The sequence below is a fragment of the Diadema antillarum genome, unplaced genomic scaffold (assembly GCF_040938485.1).
Source record: "Diadema antillarum isolate AM-2024a unplaced genomic scaffold, OU_Dant_1.0 seq00001810_RagTag, whole genome shotgun sequence".
Lineage (NCBI taxonomy): Eukaryota > Metazoa > Echinodermata > Echinoidea > Diadematoida > Diadematidae > Diadema > Diadema antillarum.
Genome location: NW_027272485.1, coordinates 16,975 through 35,555, shown reverse-complemented (window position 1 = coordinate 35,555; position 18,581 = coordinate 16,975). Strand labels below are relative to the sequence as shown.

The window sequence follows — 18,581 nt, the reverse complement described above, 5'->3', positions numbered from 1 at the left end:
CGGATCTTGAGAGGCCCTCACCTTTTATAGTAATTCACAAATTGTACAGGCTATGCTTTTCTTGTGAATTCCTCTTTTCCATGTAGAGTTATAAATTAAGATTGCATTGCTTACTTGTTTATTTATTCAAACCAGAGCTGATACCAATGTGATAATATTTACCTATGTTTTGTTGAAATTTACGTGATTCAAAGTTCCTGTAGATATTATGTACTCATGCAAGCGTTATGTATTACTTTGTATCACTTTGTATGGAAATAAAATCATTTTGAATTGAATTGAATTGAAACGATAACTTTTTTTTTCTTAGGTGAGGCGACGGATCTTCATTTCGGTCTTGCGGAGGGAATAATAGTAACCACGCCAGTCTGCCCACACGACGCCCGTGCCATATTCGGCGGTCTGTCCGCCCAGATAGCGGCCGTTGAGATTGGAGTAGTGGCATTCCTCGTACCACCACGCCCCATGGAAATCAACGGCACAGTCCAAATCCGAGTCATGGTCTTTGGTGGCGAACAGACGATTCGAATGACCAGATAGGCTGTCTCCTGGAGAATGCAATACGTAACGAGGTCATAATTGACTAAAACTTTGCCGACACCAACTTTAGTCTCTCAAACACTGTCAAAGGGCTGACCACATTTGCCCCGTCTTGCCGGTTGTGTGAGTTAAGATTACACTTCATGTACAGTACTTATTTATCAAGATCTTCGATTCATGTTCTATCCCACGAATGGTGTTTTTATACTTTCCTCACGGGCCTATACCCCTCCCCCTCCCGCACACATACAGTTTTGACTTAAATATATAATTCTGTCCATAATAAATGCTAACTTTCAAGGTAGTAGCACTCTTTATTCAAAAGCTATTCGAGTTAGAAGTGAAGGATGTACAAAGAATTTTAAAGAAATGAAACGGGACCTCTAAAACCGTACCTAATCGCACTACTCTACAAAAAAGGGGTTGTACAAGAACTGCTAAAAACACACTTTTCAATTCCTTTTATGACCCCAAACTGGACAGAAATGTAGACGAAGAATAACTCTTTCAGAAAGTATGAAAAGCTCAAGAATGACTTGGTTGACCCGTTCACCTTTTTGAGGTCCTGACTCAAAATCAAGGACTGCGACTTTTTGTTCGCATGTATGATTAACAATACAAAAAACCAACAACTTGTAAGGGTTCAGTCATCGGGAACGTTCCTATCTGATCCTCTTAGAGCAGGGGTCAAATATTTTCTATCTGCTTCATTGCGTACATGAACATATTGTACATCATTGGGAAAAGAAGATTACTATAACATCATGATTTATTCGCTTATTTCAAATGTTTGATGTCATGACACATTCATGACATTAATGAATTTAATACAACAAACTTTTGACATAAATCGCATATGATTATGCAGAATAATATAGGAATCTTGAAGGATTTCTTCGAAGCGATATTCTATCTCACGATGGAACACAAAAAAACAATGAAATTATGAATACAGGATGTTACTTGACGTCAGATACATTCTGCAGCCTAACTAGTTATCATTCAGTTTAGTCGTCGTCTTTGAAAACACCGTTAAAGGTATTGTTTACCAATTGGAGCAGTGATTTTATTTTTTTTTAAGTTCAAGATATAAAATTTGATGCATGCGTGCAGATCAGTTATATCATAAAATATCATGCCATGCAACAGAAACTTTGCAATAAAACCTAAAATATAGGGAGATATCCCCACTTTTCTCACTAAACCATAACTGCAGACGGTTTAGTCTAGAAACAGTTATATTATAACACTATTGGTCACATTTTGCGTGATTGATAATACTTGACATTGATTATATTGATTCAAAATTTTGCACTGGTTGTTTCTATCCCTAACTCACATTTTAGAACTACTTTACAGCATTAAATATGGGTTTTTGTTTCATCTGCAAGTGGTAAATAATGTCTTTGATTCCAGAAATAGTACCCGCGTTTCCGCTGTAACCAGAGACAGTCAGGAGATAGCCCGATGACTCGTCGGGGACGCTGAAAGCATCGTACATCGCAAAGCGTGTCTCGTCGTCGAAGTCGGCCAAGTCCACTCGAAGCTGAAAGCTGGCCCCGGAGGTCAGGCGGTGGATCTTGTCGTTGCCAAGCCAGAACTCGGACAACATGTTGCCAAACCCGTGCTTGTAGTCACACCAGCCCCGATAGAAATCGACTGTGCCATCTTGCCTGCGCTGGAAGACCTTCATATTTATAATTATAGATGTAGATGTAAATTCGATTATATTAATGATGTCACAACAGAGGAATGCATTAAATGACAATTGCCTTGATTTTATTCAAATTTTGGGAGGCCTCCCCCTTCGTCAGGGATGAAAGTGCTTTAAGCATACGCTTTGCCCCAAAAGAAAGAGGAGATTTTACACTTGCAGAAGATATCTTTGTTATCATATTCATTAGTGGGGAAGTTTTGTCAATGAAATACCAGTTTGGGGAGGGGTGGGAGTTAAGCCCAAATTTTAAGGTATTTCTAAGAGGTAAACATTTGGATTTCCACTATTGTAATTGCATTAGAATGATATTATATTTGTTATGAAATAATCTTAACCAAATATTCTTGAAACATAATGTGTAAAAGACATTTTACCATAATTATATATGCGGGGTTTGTGTGTGTGTGTGTGTTTCTAGGCATTGACAATATATCTATTTTCTTTTCTTTTTTTGTTTGATTATTATTTGATTTTACTTGAACCTTTTTAATGCATTTCTGAGGGGGAGGATTTTATGTTCTTCAAAAGACAGACATTAAACATGTCGCCCTTCATTCAATTTGTCGTAGTCTTTCAACCGTGCGCTCATAATTTAGGACTTCAGAAGCACAGCCCTGCCGAAGAAGAAAAACCAAAATTCTAGAGCGATATGGTTCTATCAACAGAGAGGTTCTCTCAACAGAATCGATAACGTACTGGAATGTTGAAAAGAAAAGTTTTCAGACAGTGAAGAGTCTGCTAAATTAAAACTGAGGAAAAATTAAAAATAGAATGGCATGAGCTGAACTGAACTGAAAAAGGTTGGAAATAAAAATATTTCAAAGAGTAGTATTGATACAGTTGTCAAAACAATCATTATTACCCTTTGCCGCTTTTGTTATAGGCCTATATCTTTGTCTATGCCTGTTAATTCTTACGTGTATTAACATCATACACACTTTTGGAAGACACATTTTATACCACACACCCCTCCCCCCCCCCCCCCCCCCCCCCAGCTAAATAGACTGGACATGCTTACGTACTGTCCATCCACCACCATCAGTCTCCATGTCACAGTATACAAAGAAAGGATCACCGTTGTCATCCGGGTATATGGCGTAGCGCCCGCTTACGTTGGTGCTAGCCGCTAGGTCCGAGCAGTCCCTAGGTGGCGTGAGTGAAGCTGGAATTGTAGAGATCAGGGGAATATAGTTGATGTCGTGTTTTGGATCAAATATTTATCCTCTATCAATTGGTTGACAGAGCTCACCTGATTATAGGTATTTTCAGCTATGTCAGAATGATTGCATGTCTGACACTCCATGAAGTACTATTTGCAAAATGACGTCACTTCTATGACGACACATTGCAATGGTACAATATTTGCAAAATGTAAGGTTTTTCCAGCACGCAGGAAAATTATCTCGCCCGTAGTTGCCCGGAGCTGCGCACGCAAGTCCGATTTACCCGCAGCCAGGTTTTGAGCAGCACTTCGCAGGCAACTCCCACGCAGGTACTTCGCAGTCCCCGTATGCGGCCAGCGCGACCAAGATAATGACATATTGTTATTTCTGCTGGACTTCTGTCATTCCTTCAGATGAATTTCTGAGTTGTCAACCCCCACGCGTCTGGCACGCAGGTCACCAGAATACCCGCAAGAAGAATATAAGTAGCACGCATCCAGCAAGTAAGACACATGCCCAACTCGCCCAAATCCTTATCCACCCTCAGAAATTGTCCGGTGTGCTGGAAAATCCTCACACGCAACAAGCCCGCGTAGCTTGCCCGGAAAGGCGTGACAAGGCCTAAATATGGTTACTGTAAAAAAGGACTTGCGTGCGCACCTCCGCGCGACTACGGTTGAGATACGTGCTAGGTACTGTTATGTGCAGGTCATCTGCGGGGACCTCCGGGTAGTAAAAATTGTTCTTCGCAAGTCGCACGCAAGGCTTGCCCTGGGATTGCCCGCAGAGGTACACGTATGAATTCCATGGTCTGTTTCGACAGGTTAGGCAGACAGATCTACGGAACGCCAGTAGGAGGCCCTTAGCGGCAGCACCTCGCAGGCAACTCCCACGCAGGTACTTCGCAGTCCCCGTATGCGGCCAAATTAATTGCATTCTGTGGGTTTTTAGTTCAGTTACCAAAATATGCAGATTGTCCAAAATGTGCAGGCAAATCCACTTTTAACTGCACATTTTGGTGACAGTTGATCCCGTGCACTTATGACTATCGGCACATTTTGGTAAATTACCAAAATGTGCAGTTACCAAAATGTGCCGTACCTTAGTTACGGCACATTTTAGTAACTTGCACATTTTGGTAATTTACCAAAATGTGCCGTAACAGACGCCACAAAAAGCATCCGAGGGACAAGAGTGTTTGCCTCTTTGAGGGGATGGACGGTGCAATTACAGACCACAATGCTCTGCAAGACTTAAGAAGTAAAACCCGGATCGTTTGGATCTGGGGGCGGACGCGCTAGAGACTAAGCCAAATCATCACTCTTTTTTAATTATCACATTCGAATTGGTATCATAGATTTTTAAGTAGACCTACTTTGACTTGTCGATGTCTGCTGGTCTTCGATATTGTCTTCTTCCACGATGAATTCTACCAAGGCCTCTGTCAAGTTCAGTATGCGTTCAATGCGGCACCTGTCCAACGGTGACAGGGAGCACGGGACTGGTTCGTTTGACTAAAAAATGAGAGCACATTATCATTAGATTATGAAATGCATGCGTCGTGCTCGTCTTTACTTCTAGGCTCGTACCCTCCGCTACAGCTTGTTTGTATTCTGGTTAACAATTATTATAGCAGATCTTGCATGTACGAATTCTATGGTCTGTTTCGACAGGTTAGGCAGATAGATCTACGGAAACGTTTACAAATGGGAAATGGAGCTTTAACAAGAAATAGAAGGGTGCTGTTGATCATTACAGATAACAGAATATTGTTTACATTCATTAATATTGTGGTAATCCTCTGAAGCTATATGGATATAATTTACGTAATAATATACTATGATCGCGTGTCGAACGCCTAATTTAAATCGAGAAATACACCAATAATAAATTCTTTATTCTAAATTGCAGTTACAACTTCATGTGCAAAAGTCACCATTGCAGATGATGTGGATGACCCCGGCCTATAACCATATTTATTTTTATTTATTATATTGTACTGTGTAAGAAAATTAAAAAGACTATTATGTATAACCACTTTTCCAATATTTTATTTTAAAATTCTGGCAAGACAAAAATTAGTCAATTATTGCAAACAAATTCAGGAGTTCTACTTTTAAAGACAGGAATCACCCTGGCAATTTTCATACTTTCTTTGAAAATGGTGATTTTGTAGTTGATTTCATTCTTCATCCCAATAACTATCAATTGTGAAACTCTGTGCCAATATAACCAAAGATCCTAGTCTGTAAATACTAAAGTATGAAAATCCCTCTGAATTTTGAAAAAAAAAAAATCATACATGCGTTTGTCACAGATAGATTGAATTATTGTAACAATTTATTTTTGTATACTTGACAAATAATTACGTAAACTATAAAGGGTGTAAAATGCATGTGCTAGATTAATTTGCAATTCTCCTCGTTTTTCTCAATGTAGTCAATAAACGTGCGTTACAGTGATTGCTTGTAAAGCAGAGAATCATATAAAACTCTGTTGATTGTATAAAGAGCTATTCAGGATGAAACATTATTGAAATATCCATCATGGAAATCTAAAACTACCCTATAGTGACAGGGTGTTCTTGTAAGCTACACCGAAATTATGGAATAATCTCCTTCTGTTTGTATTGGGCAAGCAGCTACAGTTAATAGGTTTAAGACAAGGATTAAAAAAATCATCCTGGGATTATTGCATTTTAAAAGGTTTGAATTATGTACCAGTATGTCGTGGTTATTACTTTGTAATGCGAGGTAGAGTATATCAGTATAGTACCTCTCCTTTATTATTACTATCATTATTATTATTGTTATTATTATTGTTATTATTATTATTATTATTATTATTATTATTATTATTATTACTATCATTATCATTATCATTATTACGTTAACTTACACAGCTGTTTTGATGCGTTGTGTCAGGAGGGTCTTGCGTAGTAACCCACTCAGTAAAGACAAAGGTACTAGCCGAATCCATCGCTACAGTAGTCTGCTGTAAAGGTGACGTGAATATCAAGACAAGAGAGGAGACACAAAAACAAACAAACAAACAAACAGCTTCAACACCATTTCCTTTTGTGTTTGTTTAAAGGTATAGTACAGTTTCAGCTGAGGTGAGGTTTGAGGTTTCCAACATTTTTTGATGATTTTCTCTTCTTCTTTTTTTTGTCATAATGATAAACATCTTATAAAACATGGAAAAATATTCTAAGAGGATTTCAAAGTTTATTTAATGCAAAGTGGTTTTGAAATTGCTGAGATATCCAAAACGAGGCAATCGTGATAAAAGGTAGGACTCACCTTTTATTCGAGATCGCTTTGTTTTACTTTGTGGATATCTGAGCCGCTTAACGAACCACTTAGCAAATTAACTTTTAATTCCTCTCAGAATTGTATGCTTTTGAACATTTCAAAATGTGGTTCTAAGTATCTCACGAAACTTTGCAAAAAGCTTAAAGCTGATTTCTTACCTAAACCAATGCTACATTATCTCTTTCAGGGGAGTTTCTGGCCAGTAAAGAGTAAAGAGTTTGAACAGAAAAGTAACATTTCACAAGCATGCACATCTTTAAAATGTCATCAAAAACATCACGTCAATTTACTTTTTAGGGAAGTTGTGAAATTATGAAGTTTTGCTGATTTTCACCAAGCATTATTTGCATATTCAGTATGAATATACACAAAGTGAGTTAATGATATATTTCTTAATGATAGTTTGTATCTATGCATAAACTCATGAATATTGATTTCTTCTTGTTGTTCAAAAGTCAAAACCTAATATATCTCACAGGTTATTATTTTTGATATTATAATTCAGCCAGGAAAAACAATATTTTTCAAGATTATAGCAGAAGAATTACAATTTCATGACTTTTGTCTGTACACTATTAATAGAAAACTGGGAATTGTAGACATCAACATCGTGCTTATTTTCATATTCATAGCTGCTGTTCGACTACTGTCAAAAATAGACAAAAAAAAGTGAAAATAGCGAATGTTTCACATTTCCTGACTTCAGTATTCGTACTCCAACTTCGAAAATTTTGTCACAGTTGTGTTTTACTCTTTCTTTTTAGACTTGGCTTTAAAGGAATGATATAATATTGGCTGAGGTAAAGACTCAGACTTTAACTTTTTGAGAGATACATAAAAACCACTCTATGAATTGTTAAAGGACATACAATTTAAAGAGGAATTCAAAGTTTAGTCGATAAAATTCGGTTTTGAATTGGCTAAGCTATCTAAAAACAAAGTAAATCAAATTGATCCCAATAAAAGTTTCGTTGCACCTTTTATTATTATCGTTTTGTTTTTGATACTTTATTTATTTCAAAACCAAGTTTTATCAAACAAGCTTGGAATTCCTCTTAGAATTATCTCTTTCATAATAAGTTATAAGAGGTTTCTCATCATCATAAAAATTATCATCAAAAGAAGTTGGAATTTGAAGCCCCATCTCAACTGAAACCGTGCCATCCCTTTATTAAACCGGTCCGGTATTTCCCTCTAAATTTGGAGGACACGTGGATTGCAGCTAATCAAGAATTCATATACGGCCTGCGTTTATAAAAAATACAGAAGCATTTGAAAATCTTCACCTCCATGCGTTTGCTTTTTTGTTCTTTTATTTTAACATACTGTAAGGTGCAGAAAAACAATTCCGAAAAACAAATCCATATTTCTGTTTTTGTCGTAGAAATCTTGTTTTCGAATTGATGTTAGTAGCAACAATTCTTCTTTTCAACACTGGGGTATTTGTATATGTATAGTAGCAGAATATTTTATAGCATTTTATTGTATTCCAATTTCTGTATTAGGTACACGAAATCTGTAATAATGAATGTATCGGCCTACCTTATAGTAAATTAATAGTTTCTTATTTTAAAGGACACGTTCACCTTTATAGACATGTGAGTTAAGTGAATGCAGCAATATTAGTAGAACACATCAGTGAGAGCTTGAGCAAAATCGGACAATCCGTTAAAGAGTTATGAATTTTTGAAGTTTCTGCTCAGTCACGGTTGGATGAAAAGACTACTATAGCTTGTGATGTCACATGAGTACAACGATATAAAGAAATAATAAAGAAAATTCAACATATTTCCGTTTTTCTCGCATAAGGCAAGGGGAATAATATTACACGTCAGTAGCAAGTGCAAAAAATTTGCACTTTATTCAAAAAGTAAAGTATTGGGAAATTCTCTCTTTATCTCCTTATATAGGTGTACGCATGTGACATCATACACTGTAGTAGTCTTCTCTTCCAGCAGTGACTGCGCAGGTATATTCGTAACTTTTGAACGGATTGTCCAACTTTCCTCAAACTTTCACTGATGTGTTTTACTAACATTGCTGCATTTTCTCAATCCTTATGTTTATGAAGGTGGACTTGTCCTTTAACCTCTACTCGTCCCCTCCGTAACTGTGCTGCAGTCCATCAGGATTAAGACTCATTTCATTTATTTTATTTCATTTCTAACAAAAAATAATGTAATTCCGATATAACATTTACATAAACATATCTTATAGCTATACAAAATCAATGCAACTCATTTCATATGATAGAGGATCATGCAGTGCGCGGAAATATTACGATCATGATTATACTGTGACCTTTTTTCTGAACCAAAATAGGGTTGTCGGAAATGGAGAGGACTGCTGAAAAGCAGGTCTTGTAATTTGTAGTCCTCTAATGAACAATACTTAATTTCTGAAATAACAAAACTAACGCAGATAGGCTACAAAAGAAAGAGGAAGACAAAGAAAAAATCACAGGCACACACACACACACACACACACACACACACACGCACACACACACACACAAACACACACACGCACACACACTCACACACACACACACACACACACACACAGAAGAGAAATACGAAGTAGCACTCTTACAAAAAAACAACAACAGCGTATATGCATGGAAAGAGCAACAGGGAGAGACTCAGTAGATGTGAGGAAGGGCGAAGGGAAAGGAGTTCAAAGGTCAATACAAACACACGCTTAGCCTTTTGCAAAGGCAGCTCGCAGTGTTTTGTGGACGTGCAAAGTCACAGTGAGTGTATAGCAAGCCCCGATCGCTGTGTGCGAGCCCACGCATTATTGCGAGCTGCCTTTGCAAAAGACTAACACATGCGAGACACGAAAAGGATATGTCAGGGCTCAACGAGGTATAAAAGGAGACTGTTTTTTGTATACATTAAAAAAAAAGAAAATAAGGGTTACAATTTAGGGCTTTCAAGTATATGATACTTCTGATATTTAAGAATTTATTCACAAAACAATAATATCAAAATTGTAAAGTGAAAGCTTCTTTGATATGCCAATATCGAGAAAATCTTAGAATTTAGGGCCGGGCAAGAATAATTTACATTTGAAAATATATGGAATGTTTCTAGATATTCGTTTCACCGCAAAAGTGATGTTGAGGGTATCATGAATCGACACAAATCAACATGCATTTGTATATAATTATGTCATAAAACCTTTAAGGGGTACGGCCTCTCCTGACAAGATTTTCTTTGATATGCAGTAACTGAACATCTACTTCATTTCAATATCTTATGTTCAAATTATGTCGCGGCAAGTGACCTGAGCACATGGAAGTTTGGAGCATAGAAGGTAATGAAAAAATCATAACAATGCACTCACAAGCAATAATTTCATAAACAAGATACAATGAAAGAATACTGATTCTAAAGTTAGATAGCAATGATATGATATTTTGGAGATGAGATTGTTTTGGAACGTCTGTGCAGCGTATTGTTGTTGTTGTTTTTTTTTTTGTTTTTTTGTCAAAGAAAAATCACATACAGAATATATCTGCCTTGGTATGTATTTTTTTTTAAATTAGCTAATTCAAAGGAGGCTGTAACTTACAGTGACGGTCTATTATGGGGGTGCTGTTGCTTGCGACCAGCAACAGTCAGCATTATAATCATTGCAAATATCTATCCCATACTCTGCGGTATATTGTACTTTGATTTCAGACAATCTGTCATATCCGCAATTTTTTGTCACACACATGCACATAATTCTCGGTATCGCCAATACGTAGGTGCCGTGCGCAGAGCAGCGTTTTAGATGCATTATGGGATAGCTCACGAGACAAACTTGCCCCGGTTTTGGCTGCACATACACTCAGATCACGCTTTGTCTTTATCCAGAGGTATTTGTTGTTGTTGAAGATTTCTTCGCTTTCCATCATGTGACCAGCACATTGAAGCCTTACAGTAGTGACCCATGACTGTAGTGACCGCAAATCAATAAAACTTAGAAACTTTCAACTCTTTTAAGCTAAATCATAGCTATGAAAAAAGGGGTAACAACGGAAAGGCAGACAAATAACTCCATTGAATCGTATGGGAACTGCGACTCGCGTGAGACAACCGGAAGCGAACAATTGCACCGAGGAATCCCACAGTGCATCTGTGACAGAGCTCTTCAGCATGCGCAGAAGTCTTCTGCGCATTGGCAGTACCGAGCATTGCGCGATGGAAGGCGAAAGGCAGAGAAATAGAGAGAGAGAAAAAAAAATCTTCCCCAATTTAATTGTGATGTACAGTTCTTGGCTCTTGGCTTGCAGAATGCCGATGTAGAATCGAGAAGGAAATAACAAAAATGACTCGATTTCTCGAATTCGATAGGCAGGAGATAGGGCACATCTCCGGTGCTCGTCCAGCGCATGCGCAGACGATATTGACATCGCCACACACACGCGCGCACACACACACACATTCAGACACATAAGAAGAGCTTCCTGCGTTAAAAGTATTTTTTGTCATTATATACAGGGATATCTGTAACGATTCCGAGTTCAGTTTTGTAACCGTACTTCCTCCTTCGTGGGATATTGTGTTCATGATTTTGGCCTTTAGAGAAGGGGACTTTCCCTCATGTGAAATAATAGATCCACGTTGTGGAAGCATACATACGAAAGCACAGTGCTTACTGTTCCTCTTTTCCTCATTTAAAAGTGATTATGCAGAAATTATGCAAATCTACGCCCTGTACCTTTTCGTTTAAGCCACAACATTATTCTGAATATCAGTGCCAAGATATAAACCATAATCTTACTTGTTGCATCACAACGTGCCTTCGTACACTCTAATGAATAAATGAAGTTCTTGAAATGAAAGTTTTATAATGAATTAACACAATATAATACATAATGTGTTTACACATGTAATGGCTTTGTGTGTGTATATTTAATATATATATATATATATATATATATATATATATATATATGTGTATATATATATATATATATATACATATATATCATGGCAATACCCTTTGTTTTCGCCTTTTTTCTAGTTTGTACTAGTATTCACTGTGTGTTTTTAAAGGTTTTACAGTTTTGTTTTTCCGTAGATTCGTTTTCCCCAAACCAGTTAAACTTTTATTATTCCAATTGTAACCAAATGAATTATTCATCATTTTTAAGTAAAACAAATTAAACAGGCCATCTGTGAGTCCTCGACCTCCTTTCCCCTCCAGACACACGCACCTCCTTACCCCCCCCCCTACTTGTGTGTGTGTAAACTCTAGAGAACCGTTTATCATGAGGATAGGCTAGTTAGTCATTGCATCAAACATCATTATGTTTTGTTATTGTGACATGTTCTGGAGCAGTTGCCAAGTTTGTTATTGAAGAAAAATGGCAATCTTATAGTCTGTTGCATTTTCTTACTTAATTCTCTTTGTATCTTGCCGTATGCATGTTTATTTTTTTTAACTATCATTATTATCCTTCGCTTAGTTGAATGTATGCCTATGATAATAGTTTCTTCCTGAGCGATTAACTCTTTCTCGACTCGCTCGAAATAAACTATTGGTGAATACAGCATGAACTTGGTTTTAGATTTATTTTTGATGATATTATCATACCAACACGTGGACAACTTACTCAATTATATATATATATATATATATATATATATATATATATATATTATATATATCCGTTCTTATTACCTTACAGGGATGTTATAGTATTGACTGAGGTGAGGATTCAGCTTTTGATTTTTTTGCGAAATACTTAGAAGCTGCTATATGAAATTTTTAAGAGCATATTATACCTAAGAGGAATTCGAAGTTTATCAATTTTGATGATAATCGCTTTTAAAATAATTGAGATATTCAAAACAATATAAAACAAAGCGCTCCTGATAAAAGCTGGGTCCTACCTTTTGTTAGGACCTCTTTGTTTTTTATCATCTCAATCTTAACAAATTTATCATCTAATAAACTTTTAATTCCTCCCATAATTGTTTGCTTTTTGATATTTCATATTAAAAAAAAAATATTAGTGGTTTGTAATTGTCACGCAAAAAGTTAAATCCTGAATCCCCATCTCAACTAAATCTATACCATTCCTTTAACAAGGATATTGCAGAAAGCACTCATCTTATATCATCAAATTGCTTTCTGCACGGCAAAGCCACGCGAACACACTTGAGGCAGGTATACGTATAGACGCACGCGACAATATTCATTTTTAGATTACTCGCCGATGATTTTTTTTTTTGACCAGAGAAAGACGACAAATGAAATAATTAAGCAAGAAAAATCAGCCATTAGATAAATCTTCCAAATAATACAATAAGCCATGATAATCAGGACCCTTCTGATGAGTGAAAATTGGCGGTATATTTGATAAAGGCCTTCAAATACCACCTTTACCTGTAACCCTCACTGTAAAATAATGGCAGAATGGTAAAAGAAATAGAAATGATGTAAAAGGGGCTTGTTGGTGTAGCCGCATCACAAAATTGCGCTGAATCCTTCTTTTTTTTTCTTTTTTTTTCTTTTTTTTTGTGCTTGTCAGCAGATGAATTTTGTGCTTGTCGGCTGATCAAATCAGGAAGTGGCACCAGATTTTTTTTTGCGCCCCTAATGTGTAAGATAACGGAACTGAACATAAACTTAAACTAAACTAGAAATGTCGCTATGGCGACTGGTATGCCTCCGCCATAATGCATGATTCTCCTAATAGGTCTAGATAGTACATGTGGACAATGTGTGATTACATTTTCACAAAACTGGCAAAATATTGAAATGACAAGTTTGTCACAAATGTGTTGAATGTTCACCTTCCTTGACCTTGGTTTAATTGGATGAATAGGAGAGCATGTATTTGGGGATTTAAGGACTTTAACTTGACTTTGTCCCATTCATACATTTATGCATTGAGTAATTTTCATGGTACCGGTATGGAGAAAAAGTGCAATTTCTGTACTGAATAGTAAATTGTTACTATGTTCATCTGGCCTTTGACCCTAAAATTCATAAGATAATCACTTTCAGGTAGAACATGCATAAATATGCAGTAAGTTTCACGATAAATTGAGCCACTTCCGAGATATGGAGGAAAAAGTTAGTTCAGCACTTTCACTTGATCTTTGACCTTTTGACCTTTGAGGCAAAAAAAAAAAGAAAAAAAGAAAAAAACTCTCCAGAGAATTTCTATTAGGTTACACATGCATACACCAAGTGTAAAAAAAAAATAATAATCCTGCTGGCATTGCATGAACATGAGGGAAATAGTAAAATTTTGAAGTGTTGCACTTGACCTTTGACCTCTGACCTTTGACCCCATGAACCCTACATTCTCTAGATAATCCTGCCAGTCAGTACATGTTTATACTATGTTCCATGAAGATACCTTGAACAATTTTCCAATTTACAAAGAAAAAAAAAGAAGTTTTAATACTTTTACTCGACCTTTTGACCTTTGACCTTTGACCTCATGACCCAAACTTTCACCAGAGAATCTAAATTGGGTAATACATGTATGCACTGAGTTTCAAGAAAATATCTTCAGGCATTGCATAGATATGGTGGAAATAGTGAAATTTTATGTATTTGACCTTGACCTTTTGACCTTTGACCTTGAGCACGTGCACCCAAAAGTTGATAGGCACAACTTCACCCCCTAATACACATACATGCCAAATTTCATTAGGATACCTCAACAGCTTTTGATAGTTACCTTGTCCACAAAATTCATTACGGACGGACGGAAAGACGGACGGAAGGACGGACGGAAGGACGGACGGACGGAAGGACGGACGGACGGACAACCCGAAAACATAATGCCTCCGGCACCACTTCGTGGCGGAGGCATAAAAAGTCCCTGTTTTTCTAAATCTAAACCCTCCCATAAAAATCCTAGTTCCTAAGGGCCTGATTCACTTTGGTTGCTACCTCAGACAGTTCCGACCATGTTGCTGTCACGGAACTTGACGACCATGTGTACGGCACCGAAGACTCGGACGAAGACTCAGATCGGGAAGGTAGCTCATCAGTCACGGGCTGCGATGCAGGTGAAGTAGGCTAAGTGTCGGGACAAGAATGATAAAGACATGATGATAATAATAGTGCTCCTCGTTTATCCTTTTTTTTTTTGGGGGGGGGGGGGGTATTTATTTATTCATTCTTCAATCATGGGAAGGATTGCTCGTTCAGCCATAGTTATGTCTGAATTTGGAGGGGTTCTTGAAATTAAAATAAACAGGATATCAAGCTATGGGTATACACTTCTATTTTTCTTTTCTCACTTATTACTGTGCTTTACACTACACTTCTCATTCCATTATGATTAATCAAAAAGTAATCTTTCTTCAAATAATGTTGGAATAAGATTATAAAATATACATAGTTTCAACAATATATTTTGTATGAAAGAAAGATATTATTCAGAGGGGTGAAGGTTCAGGTGCGAGTTTCTTCACGTTGTCTCCCTCTACAAATTAGATTTGTTAAGATCGCAACTGTTTGTTAAATTACAGATCAGCAGTTGCGATCTTAACAAATCTAATTTGTAGAGGGAAGAAACTCGCACCTGAATGTATTTTGTGTCAAGAAACGTTTCTGCCATGATAAGTGAACTCCACCTCCTTCCCGACACCCCCTTCCCCGTCATGACATTTCATAGTTTTTGACATTCAAACAATTTATCGCTTACAAGTTCCTCATTTATTTTTCAATCAAAACAACTTTTGATGTGGCATCGTAATTCATGACAAAAAGATATTGATATACACAAGAATATCTTACCTTTGCGATCTAGTTTATCAAATGCAGGCATTGCGAATTTCTAACAGTCTTTTTTTCACAATAATGATGTCGCTGGTGGTACTACTTACTGTAAGTCCTCATAACGTCCTAAATACCTGATATCATTGTAATTATTGTATTATGTACAATTATATTATATTATGTTATATTATATCAAATTATATCATATATTATATTATACTATTATACTATTATTATAGTGTATTATATTATACTATATTATATTATATCATATTATATCATATTATAGTATAACATATTATTGCTTAAGAACGGACATACTACCTTCCTCACATTGCTAGTTCCCCATTTCAATTGACATAGCAATAATCTTCGTACGTTCGCATTCAGTGCCTTTAAAGATAGAGTGCTGAGAAGCAATTCCAAGACACAAACAACTATTTATCTCTCTACCGCTCAGAATTGTGGCTGAGAAATGTGTATTTCCTTGAAGCTCTTGAATTCAAGTTTACACAGTATCAACACATAGTATCAGCGAACATATCTTTATCTCCACGTCATTACGTCGTTATTCCTATAGCCCGTTATCTTGTCATCTCTGGGTTGCATGAACTCTACAAATTGTGAATTTACTTGTTTGGTTCTTGACCAATTCAGGCCGAAAACCGATTCTTTCAGTGTGAGGCTGCCGGATAAAAGAGTTTATTCGATGCCAGTACAGCTGTATAACTAATTGAATAAATCCTTGTCATAACCTTGACTTGACTTTATTTTATTTTATTTGATTTGCTTGATTCGATTTATTTGTTCATGCATTATGGTTGTAAAAACACATACATGTACATGTGTACACACATTGTTGGTACCATATCAAATATATCATATATAATTATATATGATATATATGAATGTATATATGTACATAGTAATATATATTTCTTTCATTTACTTATATTTAGATGTAAATTATATCATAAATGTACAATGTATTATATATGTAATTATTCATTTATTTAGATTCAAATATAAGTTACATAATGTATGTATGTATGTATATATATACACTCAGCAAAAAAAGTAAGTTCCCCCCTAACATTTTTGGATATATCTCAAAAAGTATTTTACGGATGTTCATAATTCAAACGGGAATGGATAGGGAATTTCATTACTCATAACATGAATGGCATATCATTGCCACCAGATATTATTCTTTGTGTAAAAAATCGCATTTTATGTCAAAATGCATGGGGAAAAAAGTTGCACTTTAGGCCATAGGAAGCATATTGTATACATTTCCTATGTAAGTTATCAAATGATCTTTCTAAAATTGTGTAATTCTCAGGAATTTCTTCAGGTACAATGTGCTTCCCTATTAAACAGATGTTATGCATACTTTTTGAACAATAGGCCTTCTCAATATGAAAATATTGGTAGAAGCCATGTGATTTGTAATTCCAATTTAGGTTGATCACATTAATGTGCCTGTGGGCATTTTGCATCATGCCCTCAAGTTGTAGATCAGTTTGCTGAGGGAAATGGCATCGAACGTAAGGAGTGGCCTGCAAGATCCCCTGACTGTAATCCAGAAGAGAATCTTTGGGATATCATTAAGTGGAAAGCGAGCAAGAAGTTGAAAGATGACACTTAACTGCAAGAATTTCAGTTCATCTTGCAGAGAGCATGGGCCAACATTGAGCAGCGCTAAGTACAAACTTAAGTTAACAGTATGAGGAGGAGATGGTGGCTGGTCATTGCGGGTGGTGGACATATCAATTATCAAATACTTCACTATATGCTCATGAAAAGAAAGAGATAGAGAAATATGCAATAACCCATGCTTAAATGTTCAGAATCATGAGTGATTGTTTGATTATTTGTGTAAAAGTCATCGCAAATCACTAAAGTGCAACTTTTGTTTCCACGCATTTTGACATAAAATGCATTTTTTCACACCAATAATGATATCTGGTGGCAATGATTTGCCACTCATGTTATGAGTAATACATTTTTTTATCCATTTCCGTTTGAATTATGAAAATCGGTTGAATACTTTTTGAGATATATCCACAAATGCTAGGGGGGAACTTATTTTTTTTTTGCTGAGTGTATATATATATATATATATATATATATATATATATATATTTGGTTTACAAAGTAGTTTTGTCGTTGCTGGTTTTACAATGAGTAACAAAAAGGACAAGATATAATGTATAGTACAGAAGGGCTACACCTAATAAAAGCGTAGCTTGCTTTGCTTGCAGGCCGTATTATAAAATTATACATAATTCATATAGAAAAATAGAAGGAAGGGATGACTTGCGCAGAGATAGGATCGGTTCCCTCCATACCTCTGTTTCAACCTCAACCTTCACATGTTTTATTGTCTTATAAGCTGTACGTGACAATTCATCCAGGCTTTTGTATTGTGATGTTTATGTTTTATGTATTTGTTGAAATGTGGAATATGGAACAATAAAAAACAAACAAACAAACAAACAAACCTGCCAGGATGAAGAACTAGACTCCTGAGAACTGGTCAGCTGCCATGCAAATGCCGTAACAAGACAGGAGACAAAAAGAAACAGCTTGATTGCCATGTCGCTCACTTTTCTTGAGATCGAACAAAAAAAAAAATGTCTTCCAAGGAACGTTGCCCACAGCTATTTAAAGCGAATGTATTTCCAACAATGCAGCTCGTTTTTTATATTCTTCACGATGAAAGCGAATGGCTGAGTATAAAGAGAAGCGCGACCTTTTCCAACAGATAACAGACGAGCGTTTGATAATACGACACGAACGCTATATACGATGACGCAGTCTCCCGGGTTGAACAATGGAACCAGCGACTCGCGCATGTGCAGAACACATCTTTTTTTTTTTCTTTTTATTTTAGCCTAATAGTGTCGTCTTTAGCCTTCGGATACCAGATCTAAAGTTCGGTAATTATATATCTAGGCCCTTCAGATTCCACTTTAGATACCACTGAATAACGCGTGGAATAGAGACATCATACAATGTTGTATTAGTTGGTAGGAAAAGAGGAAGGAAACACTAAAGGTGGATTCTTTGTGGCATAACTCCCAGGTGCTTCCGTCATCACTT

At 36.4% G+C, this 18,581-nt stretch overlaps 1 protein-coding gene across 1 annotated transcript; it reads right to left on the bottom strand.

Moving 5' to 3' along the window:
• Positions 1-291: 291 nt before the first annotated feature.
• On the bottom strand, positions 292-18,170 carry LOC139712470 (microfibril-associated glycoprotein 4-like). Its single transcript, XM_071624286.1, has 8 exons — positions 17,981-18,170; positions 17,828-17,845; positions 14,643-14,771; positions 6,319-6,414; positions 4,796-4,934; positions 3,280-3,419; positions 1,966-2,227; positions 292-548 (listed from the first exon to the last, which is right to left on the bottom strand). The coding sequence occupies exons 1-8, from the start codon at positions 18,074-18,076 to the stop codon at positions 307-309; spliced, it is 1,122 nt and encodes a 373-aa protein (XP_071480387.1). The 5' UTR covers positions 18,077-18,170; the 3' UTR covers positions 292-306.
• Between the last annotated feature and the right edge of the window lie 411 nt (positions 18,171-18,581).